This window comes from Haliotis rubra, unplaced genomic scaffold (assembly GCF_003918875.1).
Source record: "Haliotis rubra isolate DU_JTF1 unplaced genomic scaffold, ASM391887v1 Scf498, whole genome shotgun sequence".
NCBI classification, from domain to species: Eukaryota; Metazoa; Mollusca; class Gastropoda; order Lepetellida; family Haliotidae; genus Haliotis; species Haliotis rubra.
The window spans coordinates 310,060-336,827 of record NW_025767188.1 but is presented as its reverse complement, the minus strand read 5'-3'; the positions used below and the strand labels follow the sequence as shown (position 1 = coordinate 336,827).

The following is a 26,768-nucleotide window of genomic DNA, read 5'->3' as shown; positions in this document are numbered from 1 at the left end:
TCTGTAGTCTATATGTTCTACATCTGTAGTCTATCTGCTCTACATCTGTAGTCTACCTGCTCTACATCTGTTGTAATAATAATAATAGTAATAAATGCATATTTATAATGCGCCCCTTCCACACCCTAAGGCATGCTCAAAGCGCTACAGAATATTTACACTGGAGTATTTACAGATGAAGTTATACATAATATACTGAGAAAAGGTGGGTTTTAAGTCTGGACTTAAAAATCTCAATTGTGGCAGAGCTTTTAAGGGCACATGGGAGAGAGTTCCAAAGCACAGGCGCGGAGTAAGAGAATGATCGGTGTCCGAAGGATTTCAGTTTGTAGGATGGGATGACACATGTCGGTTTTGTGTGTTTGAGCGCAAGTTGCGTGCGGGGACATACGGATGTAGGAGTTCAGACAAGTAGGAGGGAGCCAAACCATGGAGGCACTTGTATGTCAGACAGAGGATCTTAAAGTCAATTCTGGCCCTAACTGGTAGCCAATGCAGTTCTTTCAACACTGGTGTTATATGGGAACGTTTAGAAGTCTTGCTGATGATGCGGGCGGAAGTATTTTGGATCTTCTGAAGCTTATCAAGGAGTTTAGAACTGAGGCCTGAAAGGATGCTGTTACAGTAATCAAGCCTAGATGTAACAAGAGCTCGAACAAGGGCTTGAGTTGCAGCAGTTGTCAGGTATTGCCGAATGTTACCAATGGATCTTAAGTGAAAGTAGTTGTCTACCTGTTCTACATCTGTAGTCTACCTGCTCCACATCTGTAGTCTACCTGCTCTACATCTGTAGTCTACCTGTTATACATCTGTAGGCTACCTGCTCTACATCTGCACGGTCCTCTCAAACCCATCATGGCGTGTCTTCCATGTCACTGTCTATTTATTTATTGTTAATGTATCACACAAAGGTATCAAAACCAAAAAGCATACATCTTTGTTCGTACACCAGTCTGTTTTTCCTTACGGCCAATAGATCGTGGTCATTATGTCTTCTTGGCATTTTACTTTCATTGTATGTCCTCTGTGAGCTCCTTCCGTGATTCATGGCAGTTCGTGAATAACACCGTGAAGATCAGGGATAGAATTGATCTTCAGTAACATATGCTTTTCGTAACAGGCGACTAACGGGATCGGGTGGTCAGGCTCGCTGTCTGGGTTGACACATGTCACCGTATCCCAATTGCGTAGATTGATGTTCACGCTGTTGATCCCCGGATTGTCTGGTCCAGATCCGATTATTTTGCAGAACGCCGCAAAATACCTGGAATATTGCTGGGTGCGGCGTAAAACTAAACTCACTCACTCACTCTCTCGTGGATCACACAAAGACCTGTCTACATTTCTCATCAAAGCGTAAACAGTACAATGCAGAAATACGCATGAATTAAACTGTTGCAATATTTACTGATAATTACAAGTTTCCAACAAGTAGATACAATTCCTGGATGTTCAAGCAAACAGGTATATACATATATATGGTGAGACTACACTAGCACTAGCAGTAAGGCTGCACTACCACTAGTCGTGGGACTACACTACCACTAGCCGTCAGGCTACACTACCAGTAGTCGTGAGGCTACACTACCACTAGTCGTGAGGCTACACTACCACTAGTTTTGAGGCTACACTACCACTAGCCGTAAGGCTACACTACCACTGGTCGTGTCAGGACTTCAGTTATCATATGTACGGATCAGTGGAATTACCTACCCGCCAAAAACTTCAAATTTCCTTGAATCCAATATAGCCGCCAAACTGAGCCTCTTGGTCCCATGGGCCATCATTGAAGGTTATCGGATTCCAGAGTTGCCCCTGAAATTTGGTAGTCATTGGACATGTAGTTTCGGAGATTATTGCTTTGGAAATTGAAATTTTTGAATTATTTTTTAGTTATCTGCCCTGTACTATTGGGCCTAGAGTCCTGCCTTTTTGGCGCAATCAACTTCAGCGTTGTGGGCACCTTGGTGATTTTTTGGAAGGGATTCTGAACCCTGGTTTAGGAGCTATGTTTGGTACAAAATACGGCGGAATAATAAATAATAATAATCCGAACGATTTCAATAGATCTCCTGCCTGGAGGCAAGGAGCCCTAATTAATACATAAAGCATGATTGCAATACCAAATGTATCCTGTAAAATTAGAATGTGTTCATGTCAATAACAAGTTGTGCAAAGGGTAGCTGCAAATATATAATAATTAACATACCTGCAGCATCGAGTCCAACCATCAGAATTCTAGCTGGGTCTCTGGAAAACCCGGAGAACAGGCCTGTAAAGTCAGCAAGTTTATCCAAGATATCACCCATGATTTGAGTAGCTTGGACACGAGATGTCAATATTCAATATCTGAGACAGCGCTCTGGTCCTTGATCAAGGTTGGTCGAGTTAATGTCGTCTAATGGTGTGTCTCGATCAGAGCTTGAATGATACGGTATTATTAAACCTGGTTTATATAGTCGACGAGGCTCTAGCGTGGAGGGATATATTTAATTATTTAAGCCGTTGTATCAGGTACTGGTGTAGACTCGTGAGAATGAATGGTGAAAATGGAAGTGTCAACTTCGTGTCTTATGTTCGTTCACTACTGTTTAAATTTTGATTCTCTTTTGTGTGGATTAAACAAAACTTTGGCGACGTAGATGTATTATTGCAACGTTTAAGCAACGCTCCAAGGATATCTGTTTCCAAACTAGTAGCAGTGATATTGGTACTGTGATATTGGTAGTAGTTCCTTTCTTAAAGTTTATTCATCGTACAAGTCAGTTTTGGAAACAGAAGTGTATATAACTTCGTTGTACACTAATAGAGACTTGAGGCGTATATTATGTGAATTTCGTTGCTTATCTCACAAATTGGGTATCTAACCTACCTGTTTGACTGCTATACAGTGATGCACTATATTTATGTATATGTATTGTATGCGCACAAACAAACAATTATGTATTGTTTTGTACTCTGGGCCATGAGGCCATTATACGAAATATACTCTTACTCTCACTCTCACTCTCACTCTCACTCTCACTCTCACTCTCACTCTCACTTTCACTCTCTGTATCTATTTTTGTCACGGAATGTTTAACAAAACAATCCCCATGGGAGTCACAACGTGATAAATTATGACGTAACACGTGTACACTAGTATACCACTTAATATGGGCAGTGATATGGACAATGAAAATGTGTTAACATGTTGCTACTCTTATAGTAGGTGTAGAATTAATCACTCAAAGAGCCCCTTGTGTTATTCAACTTGCTAAAGTACCCATCTGTAGCGTCGTTGTGTGACTTGTACTGAACCAATGTCACTGAGGGACACTGGACTTGGTCCAATATCGCTTTGAAAATGCATAAGAACATATGTTCCCAAACCAAGCAGTGTATCATAAATCATGCAACAGATCGGGCCACCATTACGGGTATCTAATATTGCGATTTCTGTGTTGGGTCTATATATGCCAATAGTGTGTGTGCAGATTAAAGCTAGATCTGGCCACCATTACGGGTATCTAATATTGCGATTTCTGTGTTGGGTCTATATATGCCAATAGTGTGTGTGCAGATTACAGCTAGATCTGGCCACCATTACGGGTATCTAATATTGCGATTTCTGTGTTGGGTCTATATGCCAATAGTGTGTGTGCAGATTACAGCTAGATCTGGCCACCATTACGGGTATCTAATATTGCGATTTCTGTGTTGGGTCTATATATGCCAATAGTGTGTGTGCAGATTACAGCTAGATCTGGCCACCATTACGGGTATCTAATATTGCGATTTCTGTGTTGGGTCTATATCCCAATAGTGTGTGTGCAGATTAAAGCTAGATCTGGCCACCATTACGGGTATCTAATATTGCGATTTCTGTGTTGGGTCTATATATGCCAATAGTGTGTGTGCAGATTAAAGCTAAACACATACCACACAACAACCGACTGTTAAACAGGAGTGAGTGAGTTTCATTTTACGCCGCATTTAGCAATATTCCAGAAATATCACCAGAAATTAGTACCCATGTGAGGAATCGCACCTATTTAACAGGATACCTCTGTCTATTGCAGACCAGAAACCTTCAACCAAGCTTATTAGTTGTTGTTTAACGCTGCACTCAGCAATATTCCAACTATATGGCGGCGGTCTGTAAATAATCGAGTCTCGACCAGGCAATCGAGTGATCAACAGCATAAGCATCGATCTACACAACTGGAATACGATGACATGAGTTTGAAGTTTGAAAGGTATAAACTCGACCATTGACGAGTGGCGGTTGCAGTATCCAGTTTCTCAGTGGGCGAGTGAATAGCGTTTTACGCCGCAGAGTAAACAGAGGGTATTTTGGGTAAAGGTCTTCTGTGAGCCTTAGCCACACTAAGGTTGGGTCGGACCAACCTTAAATTTTCTCCTTAACTAAGGCTACCTTAGCGTAAAGTAGATTCTTCCATTGGGACGTCAACCTTAGCAAAGGCCTAAGGTTAAACTTAAGGAGATAAGGTAACCTTAGAGCTACGGTTGTTTTGTACAACGGGACCCTGGAGATTGACAGTGGGGATCTCTCTCTGTGTCTCTGTGTCTCTGTCTCTGTGTGTCTCTCTCTCTCTCTGTTTCTCTCTGTGTGTCTCTCTCTGTGTCTCTGTCTCTGTCTCTGTCTCTCTGTGTCTCTCTCTCTATGTCTCTCTCTCTCTCTCTGTGTATCTCTCTGTGTCTCTCTCTCTGTCTCTCTCTGTCTCTCTCTCTGTCTGTCTCTCTCTGTGTCTCTCTCTGTGTCTCTCTCTCTGTCTGTCTCTCTCTGTGTCTCTCTCTCTGTCTGTGTCTCTCTCTGTCTCTGTCTCTGTCTGTCTGTCTCTCTCTCTGTCTGTGTCTCTCTGTCTCTATCTCTGTCTCTGTCTCTCTCTGTGTCTCTATGTGTCTCTCTGTGTCTCTCTCTCTCTCTGTCTGTCTCTCTCTCTCTCTCAAAACAATAAAGTGTGAAACAACAAACAACTGTAATACATTCAACAAATTAACAATTGTATTATAAAAGTAACCAAGTTTACAAATCAAGACAAATCATAATTAGCAATTTCAAAGGCAGAACAATTGCAGGGTAGTAAAACATATTAGCAAAGGAAATGGCAATGTTCTATACTGAGCCAGACATCACTACGTACATGTAACACATCAGGTCTTTGAATGGCATTTAGAAGGGATACACATCAGGAAGAGAGTTTTATCGATGTCAACTTCTTTATTATGAGGAACACAACGTTTCTTACTCCTCCATCAAGTGAATGAATGGTATGAGGCAGAGAACTGTACACGTCGGTATAAACACTGCATGTATCAATTTACAACACTCACACTAAACAGAAATTGTGATAAAATAGGGGCTGGGGTAACCCAGTGGTTAAAGTGTTCGTTCGTCATGACGAAGACCCGGGCTCGATTCCCAACAAATTATAATGTGTGGAATAATGTGAAAAGCAGCGTAAAAGCGCAACTAACTCACTGATAAACTATTCATTCGTTCGCTACATTTTATGGCTCTTCGTATACTTCGCATAATGACTTATCTCCCTTTGACCCATTCAGTAAATTTTGTAAAACAATTGTTCATCAAAGTCACTTATAGAAAAAGTGATTCAAAAGCATTACAATGCAAAATATCAATATTTTACATGATTTTGGACCACATAGTGTTATTGAGACAATATATCTGAATATAAAGTAGAAGTAATGGCTGCTTACATTACATTACATTCCAGTAGGTGAGAGAGTATGGTTTTATATCGCTTTTAGCTTTTTAGCAATATTCCAGCAATATCAAGTCGGGGGACACAAGAAATGGACTTCACACATTGTACCCATGTAAGGAATCAAACCGGGGTCTTCGGAGTGACGAGCGAGCATTTAAACCACTAGGCTACCCAACCAACACTCATTATATTACAAGTTGTGTCTTTCTACAACAGGCATGATTCGTCACGTTCACATCAAAAGTCAAATGTTCCAACAGTGCATCACATCATATCTATCCAGGTAACATATATCTATATTTAACATACAGAAAGAGATTGTGACATGTTCTCTCACTTACAGCATGTAAATACCTTCACTACATTGTCTATACACAAGTAAATACGACCACGCCCACCAACACACAGTCCCCATGGATTCTTGACACCATCCTGTGATGTCAGTATGTTTCTAACAAACTGTCCTGACTCTGTCAGATGGATGACTCTGTGTAGTGAGAAGTCTGTCACCAGGATGTCGCCTGTGCTGGTACTTGTGATACCACGTGGGTACTTCAGTGCTGTGTCTCCTGTAGGTCTGTAGTTGAACACCACATCTCCGTCTGGCGTCAGACACACGACACAGTTGGTTCCACCGTCAGACAACAGGATGTTTCCTGTCCTCGTGGTACAGAGGAAGCAGGGATACTTTAAGATGTCTCCACCTTTGTGACCTCGACAAACTGTCTTCAGCACGTGTCCTGACATATCCAGGATATCAACACAGGGAGGGGACAGGGCACTTGCTGCTAGTGTTGATGGTGTCAGAGACGTTATACCCCGGTAATGTTTGCTGGTTGTGATGGTCGACAGCATCACTAGGTCAGGGTTCACTTCAACTGTTACAATCTGACTGGTACCCATCACAGTGACAGCCACCTGGTTGTGTTTCAGCCTTGTTATACCCCATGGTCTACCTTCCAGACTGAGCTTGCTGTGACCTGGCTGACTGTTCCTGGTGTAGAAGGACTTGACACTTTTGTTGATGTAGTCTGTAACTACCACTGTGTCTGTACCATTCACCACTAGCATTGTTACGTGATAGGGGTCTCCTCTACCTGCATCTCCTGCTACAGTCACATGAATGGTGTCCTGTAACACAGGAGCAGCCTTCAGGTCCAGCACATCGTCATACTGGACGTGTATCTCACCCAGATGGAGATCTTCCAGTGCTCTACTCAGCTTGTCCGTGTCCTGTCTGAATGTTATCCTGTCTATTCTTCCCTTCTCCTCCACGTCTAAGACTCCGACAGCCTCCACATCAACGGCCTCACATCCCTGATACATCTCATACACATCCATGTCACACTCAGATTGTAGAGCCTGGTCTATCAGCTCAGTCTGTTTTTGGTACATCTGTACTGACATCTCACCTGACTTTATGTCTGCCTTCAGTTGTCCAATGTGTCTGTCAGACCTCTCTTTCAGTTCAGACAGAAGTTTCCGTTCCTTGGCTTTGATCATCTGTATTGCTTTGAGACTTGCAGACTTGATGTTTGATTCTATTTGTACATAACGAGCCAATTCTTCACCAACTTTGTAGGTTTGTTTTCCAACATGTGTTTTCATCTCATTGTGTTTCTTTAACAAATTCTTTTTGTTCTTACTCAGCTCGATTTTCATTGCAGGAATCTCTGACTCGATTTCAACAACCAACTCACATTTCCTGTGATGGATCGTGCAACATGTTTGACAAACAGCTGTTTTACAATCTTTGCAAAGATATTTGATATTCTCGTCCTTGTGAACTTTACACATGACCTTTCTCTTGACCTTGACCCTTGTCTCTCCAGACAGGTCAACTACGTCATGGTGACGGAAAGAGGGGATTCGTTGGTGCATCCTTGTACATCGTTCACACAGTGCGTCGTCACAAACAGAACACCAAGATGTAGCTGGAGTTGTCTCCCCTTCCTCCTTGCAATAACTGCAGTTAGTTGTATCTGAAAAAAAACATTCATTCATGTGGTGATATTAACCTGGTGACATCACAATGTATTATAGGGCTAGATGTGGTGATATTAACCTGGTGACATCACAATGTATTATAGGTGATAGATGTGGTGATATTAACTTGGTGACGTCACAATGTATTATTAGTCTAGATGTGGGAATATTAACCTGGTGACATCACAATGTATTATAGGGCTAGATGTAATGATATTAACCTGGTGACATCACAATGTATTCTAGGGCTAGATGTGGTGATATTAACTTGGTGACATCACAATGTATTATAGGGCTAGATGTGGTGATATTAACCTGGTGACATCACAATGTATTATAGGGTTAGATGTGGTGATATTAACCTTGTGACATCACAATGTATTATAGGGCTACATGTGGTGATATTAACCTTGTGACATCACAATGTATTATAGGGCTGGATGTGTCGCATCATGTTCCTACTTGACACATGTGAGAAAATGTATCGGAAACATCGGAACACGTCTCAGATTGAAACGTCATGTAAATATGTTTGGAATTGTCTCACCGTAAACGTTGTTGTACGGATCATGAATAAGGTTTATATATGTCTTTGGTCATGTCACCTGATATGCTGTGTCTTGCTCGTATAACACATATCCACAATGAAAGTTCACATTCCTCACAAACAGTTTTTTTACATATATCAAACTATACTAGTATATACATAGCAGGGGTCATACAGTGTTCATAACATCACAAACATTTATATTGCTTAAATCAATTATTCTGTTACCTGCTTACAAACAACACGTATATTGCTACAATCTACATCTATTCACCTTTAGATCCGGGGCCAAACGAGTCCAACAGTCCCTGGATGACAAAGATCGGCTTGACGTCATCCGCCCACTCCTCCACTGGTCTCTCGGGGTCAGACACTTTCGTCATCTTGCTGCAGAATGGACACAGGAGAGACTTGGCACTGATGGCTTCCCGTCTGGGTTTGGTGTAGTTGACGACACATTTCCGACAGAAGGTGTGATTACACACAAGTGTACAGGGCTTGTCAAACACCTCTCTACATATGGTGCATGTCAGGAAGTTTTCTGTCAACTTCTGGGACGTCGCCATCTCTCCTACCAAAAGTCAGGAGACACGACATAAACATCCTTTCCACTATACAAACCACAACATTCATTACACAAACACCGACCATATTTGTAGTCCCGATTTACTGACAGGTCTAAAAGAACTATGTCTAGTAAATCCTGCTCTTGGAATTATGAACAAATGAAAACATATTCCAGATGTATGTAGATCCTATAATCAATGAGAGATAACATTGGTAGACGGGTTTCAACTGGGCCGTCTGTATTGTGTGTGTATGATGTGAGCGTGTGGGGGTCGCTCTGTCTTGCTGGTCATAAATAAAACATAGAACAGCCATTCCATCACATATTTCACGTTATACACAAACAATCCTGTATTTGAGATGCGTTAGAAGCTGGATATTGGATGAAGGGAAGTGACCGTCTGTTGGTTTGATTCTGTCAGTCTTGTAGATTCTTTCTGTGGCCTGATATTGATACTGGATACTTCTTCATACGTAAAACACAGAACATACATTTCCTCAGATATTTCACGGTTTACACAAACACAAAATTCTCTCCTTTGCCTGACATACTGGAACCGTTCAGCCACAATACGAAAGTTTATGGGCAGTTGTGGTGCCTTTGTACTGATTTCTGAACTTAGTAAAATTTAGAATACAACTCTTAATTACAGCACATTTCTATGTTGCTGTTTTTGTTTTTTTCAAACCTAGCTCGTTTACGGTATTAATTCATAATTTAGTTCAGGTGTTTAGTTCAAGAAACACTGCCATGAAAGTCAGGCGGTCGGTCCCCCTCGCTGTTGTATGAGTTGTGCTATTGTGCTATAGGAATATGTTATCTTTTGAGGTTCACAAGCATTACCACATGACATTGTATAGTATAACAGACTGGGCATGTTTTGGTGTCACGGAGCACCATCAATCAGTGGCCTTTCTGTGAGCAGCTCGTCAATGGAGCTTTGCAACTCGTCGTCACCAGCATTACAACATGCAGTTATGTACCGTGTGCAGCATGTCAATCACCTGACAGAGTGACATGGCGACACCCGCTCATTATCATATCGAAAGTAGGAGACGTTCAGTTCGGGTTTCTCTACATTAGATGTAAAATAATGTGGTAATGTAGAAGTATTTTACCATATTTTGTGCTGTAGCATTTATCAGAGATCAATTCAATAACAACTTTAACAAACACACATTATATACATACATCCACATACATCGGGACAGATCTCAGTATTGAAGTCAAGAGGCCGATCAAGGAAGTAATGAAAGTAGACACTTCATACACCATGTTCAGTCTAAATAGTGCATTATATTAGGTGTCCGGATTTTAGAATGTGCCTGGAGATGACCTAACAGTTAGATGAACCATTGTGGTGTTACCTGTACACAGTAGGACAGGTGTGTAGCGTTATAACTGGAATAGACGCAGCCCATGTGACAATACACTTACCTGAGACAGAGAGGTGACCTGTGTAGAGGGAAACTGAGCACCAGGCGAGATAGACCCTAGGTAACCGGTGCAGAGGGAAAATGAGCACAGGAAGAGATATATCGTACAGGGTTGACGTGGTTCATTCGTGATCAACTCGTCATTCAGGGACAGTTTGCATATTACGGAAAGGGACGAGTGATGTGGAATAAGTGATTGTGTTTTGAAATCGCTTTGAATGCGCAGGGTCACGATTCAAGATCTGTTGGTTTGGGTTTGAATATGAAAAACAGTTTATCTTGGAGAACATGAACATTCATATTGACGCGTCTGCTCGTCAGACAGAAGACCCGGGTTTGATTCCCCACATGGACCAATGTGTGAAGCTCATTTCAGGTGTCCCGCCGTGATACTGCTAAAAGTGGTGTTGAAACACTCCCTAACTTTTCTGAGGACTGGACTGGACATCTGACAGGTGATAGGGAAAGGCGCTTACCTTTCTTCGTAAGCGATGATGAGTGGGGAAATCAACTTTGTAGGGTTCTGAGAAGTATTCGTGTCCGTAGTCGTCAGTGTCTCGTCTTGATCTCCTAATTGTCATCTGTCAGATTTGGCGGGTAAGTTGATCACGTGCCTCGATCACACCCGGAAACATACGAGCAGCATCGGATGGCCAATCCAACGTTACCCGATGTACGAGTGCGGTAGCACCCATCACTACATACTGTTTAAAGGCCGCCTCCGTGGTGTAGTGGTTAGAGCGTCCGCCTCGAGAGCGAAAGGTCGCGGGTTCGATCCCCGACTGCCTCATACCAAAAGACGTTAAAATATGGTACTTGTTGGTCCCTGCCTGGCGCTCGGCATTAATGGGTACACACACACACGCATGCACGTCGTCATATGAGCGAAATATTCTCAAGCACGACGTTAAACCAAATTTCACCTCAACTGACCTCACCTGACCTCAACTGACCTCACCTGACCTGAATTGTGCAAACTACGATAACAACAATGAGACAACATTCCTACACAAAGCATTCTCACAATGCCTCGCTTTATAGTTATGTAATGTTATTTACGTTTAACAGGGAAGATATGATTAAAACAGAGCTTTGCGTCTAACCGCGTGTCGTTTACAACACACGCTAACTACCCTGACGGCATTAATTACCCTTATTTAATATGTTGTGAGTTTAAGATAACACATTGAAGATAATAACTTTACTAACCTGTCACACAAGTTTTGTCAGTCGTGTCTGGTGACGATATGACGTGTGAGGGTGCGAGGTGTTCAGACATAGAAAAGCATGCAGGTTTGAATGGACCAATCGTAACGTATGGTCATGGTTGAGTAGACACTATTGATTGTATTATTAAAACTAAGCGATTAAGTATATGAACTGTTTCAGCGCTGATATGAGCTGAAATCAAGAGCTTATCAAAAGTACATGAATTATTAACTATTTCATTTCAGCTACTATAGTGAGCGGAAACAAAGCAATATATTATAATATATATTTACATTGCATATGTCAGCGCCTGTTGGAGGCTGAAATAAAGATAGAGAATTAACGATTATTTACACTACTTAAAGTTAACTGGCGCAAAGTGATCATAATACTCAGATATACAAAGTAGGTCGCTGCCACAGACACGTGGCTGGAAAACTGAGTGCTGCGTGGACCATCAAGCGGCCGTGTACACTGTGTACGAGGGGCTATCAAAACGTTTTGAGCCGGAAATGCTTCTGTTATGTGCATGATAAAAATAACTGTATGATATTGAAGAAAGGTTTCTATCATTCACATAAACTTAATGTTGACATGCACATGTCCCTACTTTACGTGACATCACAAGTACCCCTATCGAAACTGCAGAAATGGATAAGCTTGAGTACAGAGTATTCATAAAGTGTTTGGTCCTCTAGGGCCACACGGCGAAGCACATTGAAGAGCGATTGACAGTATCCCATGGGACTCAGTACTCGTACTGCTACTCGAACATCGCTCTTCAACGTACATACCTACATACACTACATACCTACAGCGCCGATATCCAGCTCAGCTCAGCTCAGCTCAGCTCATCTCAGCTGCTCAAAGGCGCTTTGTTTTTCCCTCATTCACTGGATGTCAATCTCAGCGGCACATCGTATTGTCAATCTCAACTCCTTGGGGAGCATACAACTCTTGCAGCCACTAGGCGCAACGAGTTATTGTGGCATTCCCATCCTAACGAGGTACCCATTCACAGCTGGGTGGACTGGAACACATAGTCACAGTACTTTGTCCAAGTCTACTGCATGTTGCTCTACGCGCAACTGGGTGTTTGCACGTCTTCATGTGGCCACCATCTGGCCATATACCAACAGATTCGTGTGTTGTTTTAAGTGCACACGGTTGTGTACTGTACACTAGGGGCTGTGACAACACTGAAAGAGTCTGTACACAAAGTTGACTTCAAGGTTTTTACACCCGGTCACAGGTTGGCTCGATCCCGTCACCTCAACCTCGCTGGATCACTAGCCTGGCGCTTTAGCCAGTTCGCCCACCGCGCCCCCTTGTGCCCCCTTGTGCCCCCTTGTGCCCCTCGTATGGCTGTTTACAACACACGTGAAGTTTGGGAACAGCTCAAGTGGTGATACACTATTCAGGAGTTCGCTGTTATTGCTCAATAAATATACCTCTTCACGAGTGATCTCCCTTCCACCACACAATAATGTCAAGTCAATTCAGTAACAGGTGTTGATCGAGTTGAACAGAAGGCAGCTCAGACGTATACCATTTGACCGTACATGCAACTCTCAAATGTGGAGATATCCCAGAAACATCTATAGTCTACCTGCTGTACATCTGTAGTCTACCTGCTCTACATCTGTAGTCTACCTCCTGTACATCTGCAGTCTACCTCCTCTACATCTGTTGTCTACCTGCTCTACATCTGAAGTCTACCTGCTCTACATCTGTAGTCTACCTGCTCTACATCTGTTGTCTACCTGCTCTACATCTGTAGCCTACCTGCTCTACATCTGTAGCCTACCTGCTCTACAACTGTAGGCTACCTGCTCTACATCTGAGTCTACCTGCTCTACATCTGTAGTCTACCTGCTCTACATCTGTAGTCTACCTTCTCTACATCTGTAGTCTACCTGCTCTACATCTGTAGTCTACCTGCTCTACATCTGTAATCTACTTGCTCTACATCTGAAGTCTACCTGTTCTACATCTGTATTCTACCTGCTCTACATCTCTTGTCTACCTGCTCTACATCTGTAGTCTACCTGCTCTACAACTGTAAGCTACCTGCTCTACATCTGAGTCTACCTGCTATACATCTGTAGTCTACCTGCTCTACACCTGTAGTCTACCTTCTCTACATCTGTAGTCTACCTGCTCTACATCTGTAGTCTACATGTTCTACATCTGTAGTCTACCTGCTCTACATCTGTAGTCTACATGTTCTACATCTGTAGTCTACCAGCTCTACATCTGTAGTCTACCTGTTCTACATCTGTAGTCTACCTGCTCTACATCTGTAGTCTACCTGCTCTACATCTGTAGTCTACCTGCTCTACATCTGTAGTCTACCTCTACATCTGTAATCTACCTTCTCTACATCTGTAGTCTACCTGCTCTACATCTGTAGTCTACCTACTCTACAACTGTAGGCTACCTGTTCTACATCTGACTGTACCTGTTCTACATCTGTAGGCTACCTGCTCTACATCTGTAGTCTACCTGCTCAACATCTGTTGTCTACCTGCTCTACATCTGTTGTCTACCTTCTCTACATCTGTAGTCTACCTGCTCTACATCTGTAGTCTACCTGCTCAACATCTGTTGTCTACCTGCTCTACATCTGTTGTCTACCTTCTCTACATCCGTAGACTACCTGTGTACACGGGTTACAACAAGGGAGTATTAATTGCTGTATTGCATGGGAAACTTATGGGCCGACACTGTTTTGAGAATACAAACAGATTTTTACATGACATGATTAAATATCGAGGTAAAAAAACACAGAAATGGAATCAATTTGGATCAGTCATTATGCAAATAGGGCCTAACGACACCAATCGATTTTGACAGAATCGTCTATGAAAACAAGTTGTAACTCGGAAACTAGGCAAAGCAGGAGACAAAATTAAATGACAGTAGATTGTGAGAACATATAGCATTCATTTTCCACAACAATTGTCACGATTTCAGGTTTATACAAGCCTGTAAACAAGATAATTTAACCCCTAAAATGTAGATGAATTCTGCATCGGCCCTCAAAGCTATTCGTTCGCGGGTGAGAATTGTGCACTGTTGTCAAAAAGGTCGATTTAAGTCAATTAAAGGTCGAAATGAGCAGTTTTAATGACGGGGTTTCATTTATAACGATGCCAGTTAGTGATTTATGTATTTGTACCCCCTAGGGTTTATGTGACCTTTAACAAACCGACACCTACCGTCCTAATCCCATGCTGGTTGCCATAAGGGTGGTATCAACCCCGGCCACGAAATTGAAAGCTCTATTATATTTCTTACTTAATGACGACAGTATATATCGCGATCTTGTTCTAGTTGACGCTTTACGTCACATAACTGTTTCAACCGAAATCCGTCTACGGTTTCCAGTGTTTTTGCTACTTCATCTACTACTGGGTACAGCCCCATCCTGTGTGTATAATATATATATTTTACAAGATCAATTTTAAAAGATACTTATAAAATATATATTTTTCAAGATCAATGTTAAAATATACTTATAATACTTATAAGGTTTATATTGTCGTACAGGGAAAAATAACCATTTGTAAGAGAGAAATCATATTCTACATGGACCCCGTCGAGGCTTACTAAGGGTGGCGATGCTATTTGTGTGATAATACGGCAACGTTGGTATTTGTGCCTGTCTTCCTAACTTATTTAAACCATAGGTAAAAAGTGTATATTAACATGACGACGAGCGCCTCCGAGATAGACTTCTATGATGAGTGTGATTTTTGGTATGATATATGAAAAATCCAATGCGAACACTAAAGATGCTGCCTCGTAGTTTGCAGCTAACATGTTGAACGAGTGACCTGGTATTTGTATAACTTGTATATCATCATTTAAAACCGGAAAGAAAGACCCGAGAAAGATACCGTCGTTCTTAATTTCAGAGACGTAAACATTTTTTTTAAGGAGATGTAAGCTGGGTGAGGGTCTTGTTGATCAACCCCATTCGGACTCTTTTAAGTCTGCCAGAGCAACACGTTGTCTTTTAAGTGTAGGACGTATAAGGTGTTTTCTTCACCAGGCAGATCAAATCCCTCTGTTTCCCCTAGATTTCCAAGCGTGACGTTTGAATGATGATTGTTCATCGTCTGTATAAAAATGTTATAAAATTGTTTCCAAGTGTTGTTCTGATAATTTCTCAGGTGTGAAATCTTAAACCCCATGAGACGTATGTTTTGGTGAGTGATATCGGGTCTTCCAAGGTCACGGTGACTCCCTGCAAATTGGTGTGGGAATCAACGTAAACAGCAGCCGTGATATTGATGTTGTGTGGCCCACCGGAGTTTGATTCCTTTCACGATTTCGACTTCGCGCGATGATGGTTCACCAAGCTAGACTTGGATGACAAGCGTGGAATTCTCCAGTATATTTTTCCAGGATGTCGACCACGTTGCCGAATTCAGACGTTTTGCGTCCCGGGTTTGCTCGATAGCATGTGGGCTGTCATACACAAGAGTGCGCTGACGATCACACTGTGCCTATGCGTCAGGACGTAAGCCACGAGCAGGGTTCCGTTGTTCACGACTTTATTTATCACAGCAAAAAAACCAAGGTTTCCAGTTTTCCAGAAACCTACCTGAAACTGGGTAATGTGAGAGTCATGTTGGTTTCCGCTCACGGAAACTAGGATTGTTGGTTTACGGTTGTTTCCTTTTGCTGTTAGTTTCAGCGACTGGAAACTGCCGGAAACCAACAAGGTTAGTTTCAGCAACTGAAAACTGCCGGAAACCAACAAAGTTTGTTTCAAGAAAGGGAAACTTACAGTAAATTATCATTGGTAGTTTCCATTGCATAAAGCAACTGGAAACCATCATTGATGGGAACTTGAATGAAACGAACCAAGAGGACATTACTTTGACTCAATATAATTCCAGTATATACAGCATATATCCAGAAACCTACATTAACCTACGTTAAACTGCCTATGTATTACATGTATATAGGTTTCAGTTTAGTGATCTCAGTGTTTCTGTAAACCAGAATTCAAATAAAAGATATTGTCACATTTGGATGGTTTGGGGATTGCATGGACTGCACCTCTGTACTCACCTGTGATGTGACAGTGATCTCTCACCGAATCGCCATTCAGCGGTTCGTCGCACACATGGCAGTGCTCCTGCGTTTTGTGCTTGAAACTTTTGTTCGGGTACGGCCTGATTGTGTCAACATGTTTGATGAGGGCTTCGAAGTCGGCGTAGATGATGTAAGGTATGGGCATTTGATTTTTGTGGTTGACGAATTTTAAGATGTTGTCGTTTTCGTTGGGCATGTCGATTCGTACGGCCGTCTGTCCCACGCCTAGGCAATCCTCCCGGTGCGATTCCAGCAGGTCAGCCCGGGGGAAACCATACAGGCACCGTTCACACAAGTGTTTTTTCCCGTCATATTTCGATTGGTCGTGCAACAGTCTGCTGAAGTGTTTTATCCATGCGTAGTGATACTTGTCACTTCGCTGGATCATGAATACATTGATTGTCATGCAGCCCTCGGTCATCGGGCTGATTCTGTGCACAATCGTTTCGTTGCCTTCGTGTCCAAAGACGTTGATGGCTATGTGGCCGTTCTGTTTTTCAATTTTGGTGATCTGAGATATGGGGGTAGGTTCGTCTATGCCGTCAAAGTTGAGTCCATTGTCTTCGGGATAGTTCGAAGATCTGTCCAAATGCGCGTTAGCCGGAAACAATGCGGATCTGATCGCTAACCTCAAACAATTATTACCTCTTTTTTTGGCGTTGACCATGGCTTGTTTTTTCTTGTAGTAGGGTGGCAAGTCCAGGTACGATCCGCCTTTGAACGGCATGTATTTAGCTATGTCTAGATAGACCTTGACGATTCTGTCCACGACCCACCCGGAACCCCTGTGTGTGTAGCGTTCCAGGTATTCTTGTATTTTTTGAAACGAAGTGTCGATGGACGTGCCTATCACCTCGGGATGAGTCGCAACTTCTTGTTTGCCTCTGAACTAAGGCTGAACGTACTCAATGGCCCCGTCCGTCTGCTGTTTATCAAGCAACATTTTCACCGTGATTTGAAATTTGAGGCTTCCCAGGTCATTCAGTTCCTCATTGACTTTGTCAGTGATCAGAGGTTTGAGGTCGTCGATATCTATGTTTTTGTCTATATTCATCCGCCAGCCTCTCGGATAATTACCTGTCGCGTGTTCAGTTCGCACGAACTGTAGATCGACGACTCTGTGTTGGTGCAGCAGTTCCACGAGCTCGGCTTTCCTCATACAGGAATAACCTATCAACCCCAGCTCTTTCGCTTGGAGTTTGAGTTGTTTCACAGTGGGTTGTACGACTCTTGGTTCGTGCAGCTGCTTGAAGAGCTCGGGTTTCTCCAGGCGGGAATAACCCGTCAGACCCAGCTCTTTTGCATGGAGTTTGAGTTGTTTAACAGTGGAAGGGGGTTGTATGTTGAGTAATCTCAACAGCTGAGGTTTCCTCAATCAGGAGTAACCGACTACACCTCGTTCTCTTGCAATCTGATTAAGCTCTCGAACAGTAGTCATTGTTATAGTTAGTTGCATGTCAATTCTCTAATTGGGCATTCGATTGAGGGGGAGGGGGTTAACTCCGTCAGCCTTATTTGATGACTTGTTTTTTTAAACATGAAGCGCGCATAAAATCTTTTACAAAATTTTATTCTGAGGAGGCGGTTTAGTTCGTTCAAATAATCCTTTTTCTTCTCGTAAATAAGTTGGTTTCGGACTACGTCCGCCCCGTGGCCTTTACATAAACAGTAATGACATTTTACTCCAATGCCACATACAGAGCATGTGTGGTTCACGAAACTTTTTCTTATACTCTTCATGTGTATACAACAATACCCCTCAGTCTTGCATTTCTTACCACAAATCTCAGCTTTCCCCATAAGCACGTATTGACAACGATACGGAGCTGGTCTCATCTTTGTTATAATATTGATATGAATATTTTAGTCTAATTGTTTCAAAATTAACACGGTCGCTGCTAGGCCCAGCGCAACGAAGATCAGTTCTCGATTTTTTTTGTTCCTGGGAAGGCGCGTACAGTGAGAGAGCATGGGTTCATCACCGAGAGGTTCGAGCTGTTTAGCAGGTAGCAGGTAGCAGGTAGCAGGTAGTATTCTTTCTCGGCGTCATCAATGTCTTTGAACATTAGAATGGCATGGTTTTCACGCTCAAGTTGATCATTAATGAAATCTAGTGCATACAATTTTTATGCATACTCAGCTTGCGCGGTTTGTAATTTCTCCACAGCTATATCGTAGCGTTTTCATTCCGCTTCTACCTCGGCTGCGTTCGACTCTTCTAATTTCGAGAAAAGGTATTTACTCCCTGAAAATGCCAGGGCATTGACTAAAGCCCCGCAAACCATCATAGCGATCGTAGCCATTCTATATATGTTTATATTACTTTAGAATATTTTCCGGTATGATTCCTTGTTTTACGGGAACGTCCTTGGTGGCCATCGCCATACCCAAATTCATAATAAGCATGCCCATGTCCTGTAGGTTGATATCGAGTTTGATCGTCGGTTGTTTGAGAACCATTTTGGTTAAACGAACGTATCCTACAGCAATACCAGCGACCACGGTGGCGGTTATATGCATCGTTAACGGATGTTTTTCCTTCAGACATTATGTATATAATAATTTTTAATTTTTGTTATAACATAATGTGCGGGTTTACCTCTAATTGTGGTTGTGGTGTTGGTTTTGGTGCTGGTTGTGGTTTATTATATAACATAAATAATGTTGCCACGGCAGCAGCAGCACATGCAGCGATCCACAGAGTATAATTATTTTTGTGGTGCTTAGCTAAACCACCTTTTCTACTGGCGGCGACTCTTTTAGGATTCTTCTTCTTGGTGACTTGTGTCAGTGTTACCTCCTACTACTCCTGTTGTGTTGGCAATTGTCTTTAATTTGACAATGCTTTGCCGTGATAATCGCCACGGTTACCGGAGCTGAAAACATACCATATTTGTGGTACAACACACAGCTGACAGCGCTCAAAGCGTGTTCGATGAACGGATCTTTCTCGAGATCTTCCCACAGGTAAAGTCTACGTTCAGGGGGAATGGGAAGGAAGTATGACGCTATACTGGTGTAGATCTGCGTCATGACCGATCCTATGTTTTTTGTCATCTCGGACCCGAGCCAGGTTTCGTATCTCGCGTACAGCTTATCGATCTCATCGTGGGCATTTTCTGAATTTTATCTAGAGTAAGATTATCCCCACCAAAGTATTGTTTGGTTTTGCTGCCCACCGCTAGCACCACCAGTCTATCTCGCTTGTCGTCGCTTTTATCATCCGCCACCAACATTTGTTCGAGCAGTTCGTTTTATAATGTAACAAACGATTTGTAATTCTAATAAAATAATATCCAATACACACGAAACATAACGAAGTGAAAGTTAAATTACACACGATGAGAATTTCAAAAGTCGACATTTAATATATAACTATAAACTGTCATTTCATATGTTTCGCAATCGAGTGACCAGGAAGTGTTGGTTTACGGTCATAGTGACCAGGAAGTTGGGAGGGCGAGCAAAAAGTGGTATGCACACTAGCGGAAAGAGATAAGGGTCTAATAAAAGCTTTATTTAATCATTTTATCCTGCTCTTAATATTATGAACGAATGGAAATTTCAGATGTATGGAGCTCCTATAATCAATGAGAGATACCATTGATAGACGGGTTTCAAGTGGGCCGCTCTGTCTTCCTGGTCATAAATAAAACAGCCATTCCTTCACATATTTCATGCTATACACAAACAATCCTGTATTTGAGAAGCGTTAGAAACTGGATATCATAGGATGAAGGGAAGTGACCGTCTGTTGGTTTGATTCTACCTGTCTGGTAGATTCTTTCTTTGGCCTGATATTGATACTGGATACTTCTTCATACGTAAAACACAGAACATACATTCACTCACGGTTTATGCAAACACAAAATTCTCTCTTTTGCCTGACATAGTGGAACCGTTGAGCTGCAGTAAGAATATTTATGGGCACTTGTATTGTAATATTGTATTATGCTATTATATTGTACTCCCACTCCAGTTTGTACCGTCATTGTGATGCCTTTGTATTGATTTCTAAACTTAGGTAATTTTAGAATACAACACCGCTGTTAATTACAGCACATTTCTTTGTTGTTGGTTTTGTTAGCTCTTAAACAGTAAAATGGAATCAGTGGCCTGTCTGTGAGCAGCTTGTCAATGGATCTTTGCAACTCGTCGTCACCAGCTTTACAACATGCAGTTATGAACCGTGTGCAGCGTGTCAATCACCTGACAGAGTTGATGGCCACACCCGCTCATTATCATATCGAAAGTAGGAGACGTTCAGTTCGGGTTCCTCTACATTAGATGTAAAACAATGTGGTAATGTAGAATTATTTTACCATATTTTGTGCTGTAGCATTTATCAGAGATCAATTCAGTAAAAACTTTAGCAAACACACATTATATACATACATCCAGATACATCGGGACAGATCTCAGTATTGAAGTGAAGAGGCCGATCAAGGAAGTAATGAAAGTAGATACTTTATACACTATGCTGAGTTTAAATATTGCAGCATATTAGGTGCCCGGATTTGAGAATGTAACTGGAGATGACCTAACAGTTAGATGAACCATTGTGGTGTTACCTGTACAGAGTAGGACAGGTGTGTAGCGTTACAACTGGAATAGACACAGCCCCCTGTGACAACACACTTACCCGAGACAGCCAGGTGACCGGTGGAGAGGGAAACTGAGCACAGGAAGAGATATACCCTAGGTAACCGGTGTAGAGGGAAACTGAGCATCAGGCGAGATAGATCCTAAGTAACCGGTGTAGAGGGAAACTGAGCATAGGAAGAGATATACCGTACAGGTTTGACGTGGTTCATTTATGATCAATCGTCATTCAGGGACTAGCGGTTTGCATATTACCGAAAGGGACGAGTGATGTCGAATGGGTGATTGCGTTTTGAAATCGCCTTGGATACGCAGGGTCACGATTGAAGATTTATTGTCGCAGTTGTATAGCTCCTGTGATAGCTGGATGACTGCATATACACTTTCACTTACTCACTCACTCACTCAGGAATAAGTCACACCGTTACCCTTTTGTGAAATCATGAACATTCCTGTTGACGCGTCTGTTCGGCAGACAGAAGATCCGGGTTTGATTCCCCACATGGACCAAATGTGAGAAGCCCATTTCAGGTGTCCCCCGCCATGATACTGCTAAAAGCGCTGTTAAATCATGACACCCGCACGTTGACCCTCAAAATTACTGAACGATGTCGGTGCACTCACATATACTTGTGTACAGATTGTCCAAGACTGACATGTGGTTAACATAGGTCACGAACCGTATGCTTCATTCTCCATGGGATTCTGGTTATCAAGGATCAAGGAACATCTGCCTGTCGTACGTGGGGACTATATAAATAAGCTCCGTCACATGGAAGAAAAATATTGTTGTAGTGCGCCTACTGCTTGGATGCTGCCATAATAGCAACCACTCGTTTATCCGGCCAACACTGGACTATATACAGACTACCATCATCAACATGTGGCTACAAAACTGAGTGCAGCGTTGACTATCAAGTAGACATGCACACTGTGTACGAGGGGCTATCAAAACGTTTTGAGCCTGAAATGCTTCTGTTATGTGCATGATAAAAATAACTGTATGATATTGAAGAAAGGTTTCTATCATTCACATAAACGTAATGTTGACATGCACATGTCCCTACTTTACGTGACATCACATGTACCTCTATCGAAACTGCAGACTAAGCTTGGATAAGCTTGAGTACAGAGTATTCATAAAGTGTTTGGTCCTCAAGGGCCACACGGCGAAGCACATTGAAGAGCGATTGACAGTATCTCATGGGACTCAGTACTCGTACTGCTACTCGAACATCGCTCTTCAATGTGCCCCTCGTCCCTCGTATGTCTGTTTACAACACACGGGAAGTTCGGGAACAGCTCAAGTGGTGATACACTATTCAGGCGTTCGTTGTTATAGCTCTATAAATATACCTCATCACGAGTTATCTCCCTTCCACCACACAGTTGTCAAGTCAATCCAGTAACTGGTGCTGATCGCGTTGAACAGAAGGCAGCTCAGACGGATGTCATTTGACCGTACATACAACTGTCTCGAGTGCAGATATCCCAGAAACATCTGTAGTCTACCTGCTCTACATCTCTAGTCTACCTGCTGTACACCTGTAGTCTCCCTGCTCCACATCTGTAATCTACCTCCTCTACATCTGTAGTCTACCTGTTCCACATCTGTAGTCTACCTGCTCTACGTCTGTTGTCTACCTGCTCTACGTCTATAGTCTACCTGCTCTACGTCTGTAGTCTACCTGCTCCACATCTGTAGTCTACCTGCTCTACATCTGTAGTCTACCTGCTCTACATCTGTAGTCTACCTACTCTACACCTATAGTCTACCTGCTCTACATCTGTAGTCTACCTGCTCTACGTCTGTAGTCTACCTGCTCCACATCTGTAGTCTACCTGCTCTACATCTGTAGTCTACCTGCTCTATATCTGTAGTCTACCTGCTCTACACCTATAGTCTACCTGCTCTACATCTGTAGTCTACCTGCTCTACATCTGTAGTCTACCTGCTCTACACCTATAGTCTACCTGCTCTACATCTGTAGTCTACCTGCTCTACATCTGTGGTCTACCTGCTCTACATCTGCACGGTCCTCTCAAACACACCATGGCGTGTCTTCCATGTCACAGTGTATTTATTTATTGTTAATGTATCACACAAAGGTATCAAAACCAAAAAACATACATCTTTGTTCGTATACCAGTCTGTTTTTCCTCACGGCCAATAGATCGTGGTCATTATGTCTTCTTGGCGTTTTACTTTTATTGTATGTCCTCTGTGACCTCCTTCCATGATTCATTGCAGTTCGTGGATAACACCGTGAAGATCAGGGTTAGAATTGATCTTCAGTAACCTATGCTTTTCGTAACAGGCGAGTAACGGGATCGGGTTGTAAGGCTCGCTGACTGGGTTGACACATGTCATCGTATCCCAATTGCCTAGATTGATGTTGATCCCCGGATTGTCTGATCCAGATCCGATTATTTTGCAGAACGCCGCCAAATAGCTGGAATATTGCTGGGTGCGGCGTAAAACTAAACTCACTCACTCACTCTCTCGTGGATCACAAAAAGACGTGTCTACATTTCTCATCAAAGCGAAAACAGCACAATGCAGAAATACGCATGACTGAAACTGTAGCAATATTTACAGATAATTACAAGTTTCCAACAAGTAGATACAATTCCTGGATGATTAAGCACACACGCAGTAATACATATATATGGTGAGACTACACTACCACTAACCGTAAGGCTGCACTACAACCAGTCGTGAGGCTGCACTACAACCAGTCGTGAGGCTACACTACCACTAGCCGTAGGCTACACTACCACTAGTCGTGAGGCTACACTACCACTAGCCGTAAGTCTGCACTACCATTAGCCGTAAGGCTACACTACAACTAGTCATGAGGCTGCACTACCACTTGTCGTGAGGCTACACTACCACTAGTCGTGAGGCTACACTACCACTAGTCGTGAGGCTACACTACAACTAGTCGTGAGGCTACACTACCACTAGTCGTGAGGCTACACTTCAACTAGGCGTGAGGCTACACTACAACTAGTCGTGAGGATACACTACCACTAGTCGTAAGACTACACTACCACTAGCCGTAAGGCTACACTACCACTAGTCGTGAGGCTACACTACCACTAGTTGTGAGGCTACACTACCACTAGTCGTGGGACTGCACTACCACTGGCCCTGAGGCTACCCTACCACTAGTCTCTAAGGCTACACTACCACTACTCGTGAGGCTACATTACCACTAGTCGTGAGACTACACTACCACTAGCCGTGAGGATACACTTCCACTAGTCGTGAGGATACACTTCCACTAGACGTGAGGCTACACTACTACTAGCCGTAAGGCTACACTAACACTAGTCGTGAGACTAAACTACCACTAGTCGTGAGGATACACTTCCACTAGACGTGAGGCTACACTACTACTAGCCGTAAGGCTACACTAACACTAGTCGTGAGACTAAACTACCACTAGTCGTAAGTCTACACTACCAGTAGCCGCGAGGCTACACTACCACCAGTCGTGTCAGGACTTCAGTTTTCATATGTACAATACAAAATCGTTTACAGTGGGCGCGACAACACCACCGTTGGCGACGTCAACAATGGCAACAAGTGTTGTTTTCTGATGAGTCCAGATTCAACTTGTCCCACGCCGACGGCCGATAACGTGTATGGACACGACGTAATGAGCGTTACGCCAACTGTTGTGTTGTGGAAGCTGACCTCTGGGGAGGTGGAAGACTCATGGTATGGGGTGGCTTCAGCTACCACCACAGAACATGTTTACACGTGTTTCGTCAACGTGTGACTGCTCTAGTCTACAGAGACCAGGTCTTTCAACACCACGTTGTACCGCTCTTCCAGGCCCAACCTCAGCTCCAGACGTTCCAGCAGGACAATGCTCGTCCTCACACTGCACGGGTCTCTATGGACTTCCCCAGAGGGAACAACATTGCTGTACTGCCCTGGCCCACTCTGTCCTCGGATATGGCACCAATCGAGCATGTGTGGGATGAAATTGGTAGACGGATACAGACAGCTGCTCAACCTCAAAACCTTAGAGATTTGGAAGCCAGATTGGCCAGGGAATGGAATCAAATTCCCCAAGCCTTCGTTCAGACACTTGTTGACTCGATGAGATGTCGTTGTGCTGCCTGCATTGCCGCCAGTAGTGGTCACAAGCGCTACTGACTGACACACTGTTTCGTGACATTTTTGGTGTGTGAGGGTGGAGTGATAACATATGCTTTTACTGTAAACTTGAGTGTTGTTTTCACCAGAGATCACGACTCATTTCTTCAACAATCACTTGTCTGTTGTTTTTTCGTAGTGTTAAGATTGTTTGTTCCACAGATTCAGAAATATTCACATTTCTAAATAAACTTGCGTTTCTTTTGCGGTTCAGTATACTTTTAACAAGCACCATGAAGATAGCTACTACAGTGACGAAAATAGAATTTCACTTGTCCCTCTGTTGTCTTTGGATAGACATTGCTGTAATGGGTAGATATAATCGGCATTAACACCCAACATGCACAGGGACATTTTGTCGAAATTGGACGGTTGGTCTCATAGTTACGGGTGTTTGAATGAAATATATTAAGGAGCTAGAAACCGTCGAAAACGGAGCCAGAATACGTTTTTGACATGCGACCGGACCTTCCAAATACAGCCGGGGTCGCGGGGTCATGTACCTTTGAAATAGTTCCGGAGAAGAATGAGTTCCCTCTTTAACAGGCCGTAGCTCCGTTGTTCGTTGGTCTACAGTCAAATCAACTAGTGTTCTGGAATTGTCAGGACTTCAGTTATCATATGTACACATATAGTGTACGGAACAGTGGAATTACCTACCCGCCAAAACCTTCATACTTCCTCGAATCCAATATAGCCTCCAAAATGAGCCTCTTGGCCCCATGGGTCATCAGTTGAAATTGAAGGTAATCGGATTCAAGAGTTGCCCAAGAAATTTGGTAGTCATTGGACTTGTAGTTTCGGAGATTATTGCTTTGGAAATTGAAATTTTTGAATTATTTTTATATATTATCTGCCCTTTGCTATTGGGCCTAGAGACCTGCGTTTTTGGCGCAATCAACTTCACCGTTGTGGGCACCTTGGTGATTTTTTGGAAGTGACTCTGAGCTATGTTTGGTACAAAATACGGTGGAATAATACATAATAATAATCCGAACGATTTCAATAGGTCTCCTGCCTGGAGGCAAGGAGCCCTAATTAATACATAAATCATGATTGAAATACCAAATGTATCCTGTAAAATTAGAATGTGTTCATGTCAATAACAAGTTGTGCAAAAAGTAACTGCAAAGAAATATTCATAAACATACCGGCAGCATTGAGTCCAAAAATCAGAATTATAGCTGGGTCTCTGAAAAACCCTGAGGACAGGCCTGTAAAGTCAGCAAGTTTATCCAAGATATCACCCATGATTTGAGTAGCTTGGACACGAGAAGTCAATATTCAATATCTGAGACAGCGCTCTAGTCCTTGATCAAGGTTGGTCGAGTTAATGTCGTCTTGTGTTGTGTCTCGATCAGAGCTTGAATGGTACGGTATTATTAAACCTGGTTTATATAGTCGACGA

The 26,768-nt window shown here is 42.7% G+C and overlaps 2 protein-coding genes and 1 long non-coding RNA gene across 4 annotated transcripts in view; 1 reads left to right on the top strand and 2 right to left on the bottom strand.

Moving 5' to 3' along the window:
• Positions 1-21,282, bottom strand: part of LOC124291602 (tripartite motif-containing protein 45-like) — a 138,120-nt gene extending 116,838 nt beyond the window's left edge. Inside the window, exon 1 of the mRNA XM_046728646.1 lies at positions 21,230-21,282. The gene's annotated coding sequence lies outside the window, so the exon portion shown is untranslated. The remainder of the gene's footprint in view (positions 1-21,229) is intronic.
• LOC124291619 overlaps positions 1-26,768 on the top strand; it is a 237,458-nt gene that overhangs the window by 152,086 nt on the left and 58,604 nt on the right. The gene's annotated exons all lie outside the window — the stretch shown is intronic.
• Positions 4,987-8,669, bottom strand: LOC124291606 (E3 ubiquitin-protein ligase TRIM71-like). 2 transcript variants are annotated; one of them, XM_046728655.1, is made up of 2 exons: positions 8,540-8,669; positions 4,987-7,714 (listed from the first exon to the last, which is right to left on the bottom strand). In XM_046728655.1, exons 1-2 carry the CDS (start codon positions 8,646-8,648, stop codon positions 6,066-6,068), a joined length of 1,758 nt encoding a protein of 585 aa, XP_046584611.1. In that variant the 5' UTR covers positions 8,649-8,669; the 3' UTR covers positions 4,987-6,065. The 2 variants fall into 2 exon arrangements, with proteins under 2 accessions (XP_046584611.1, XP_046584612.1); XM_046728656.1 differs by lacking the exon at positions 8,540-8,669 and adding an exon at positions 8,266-8,360.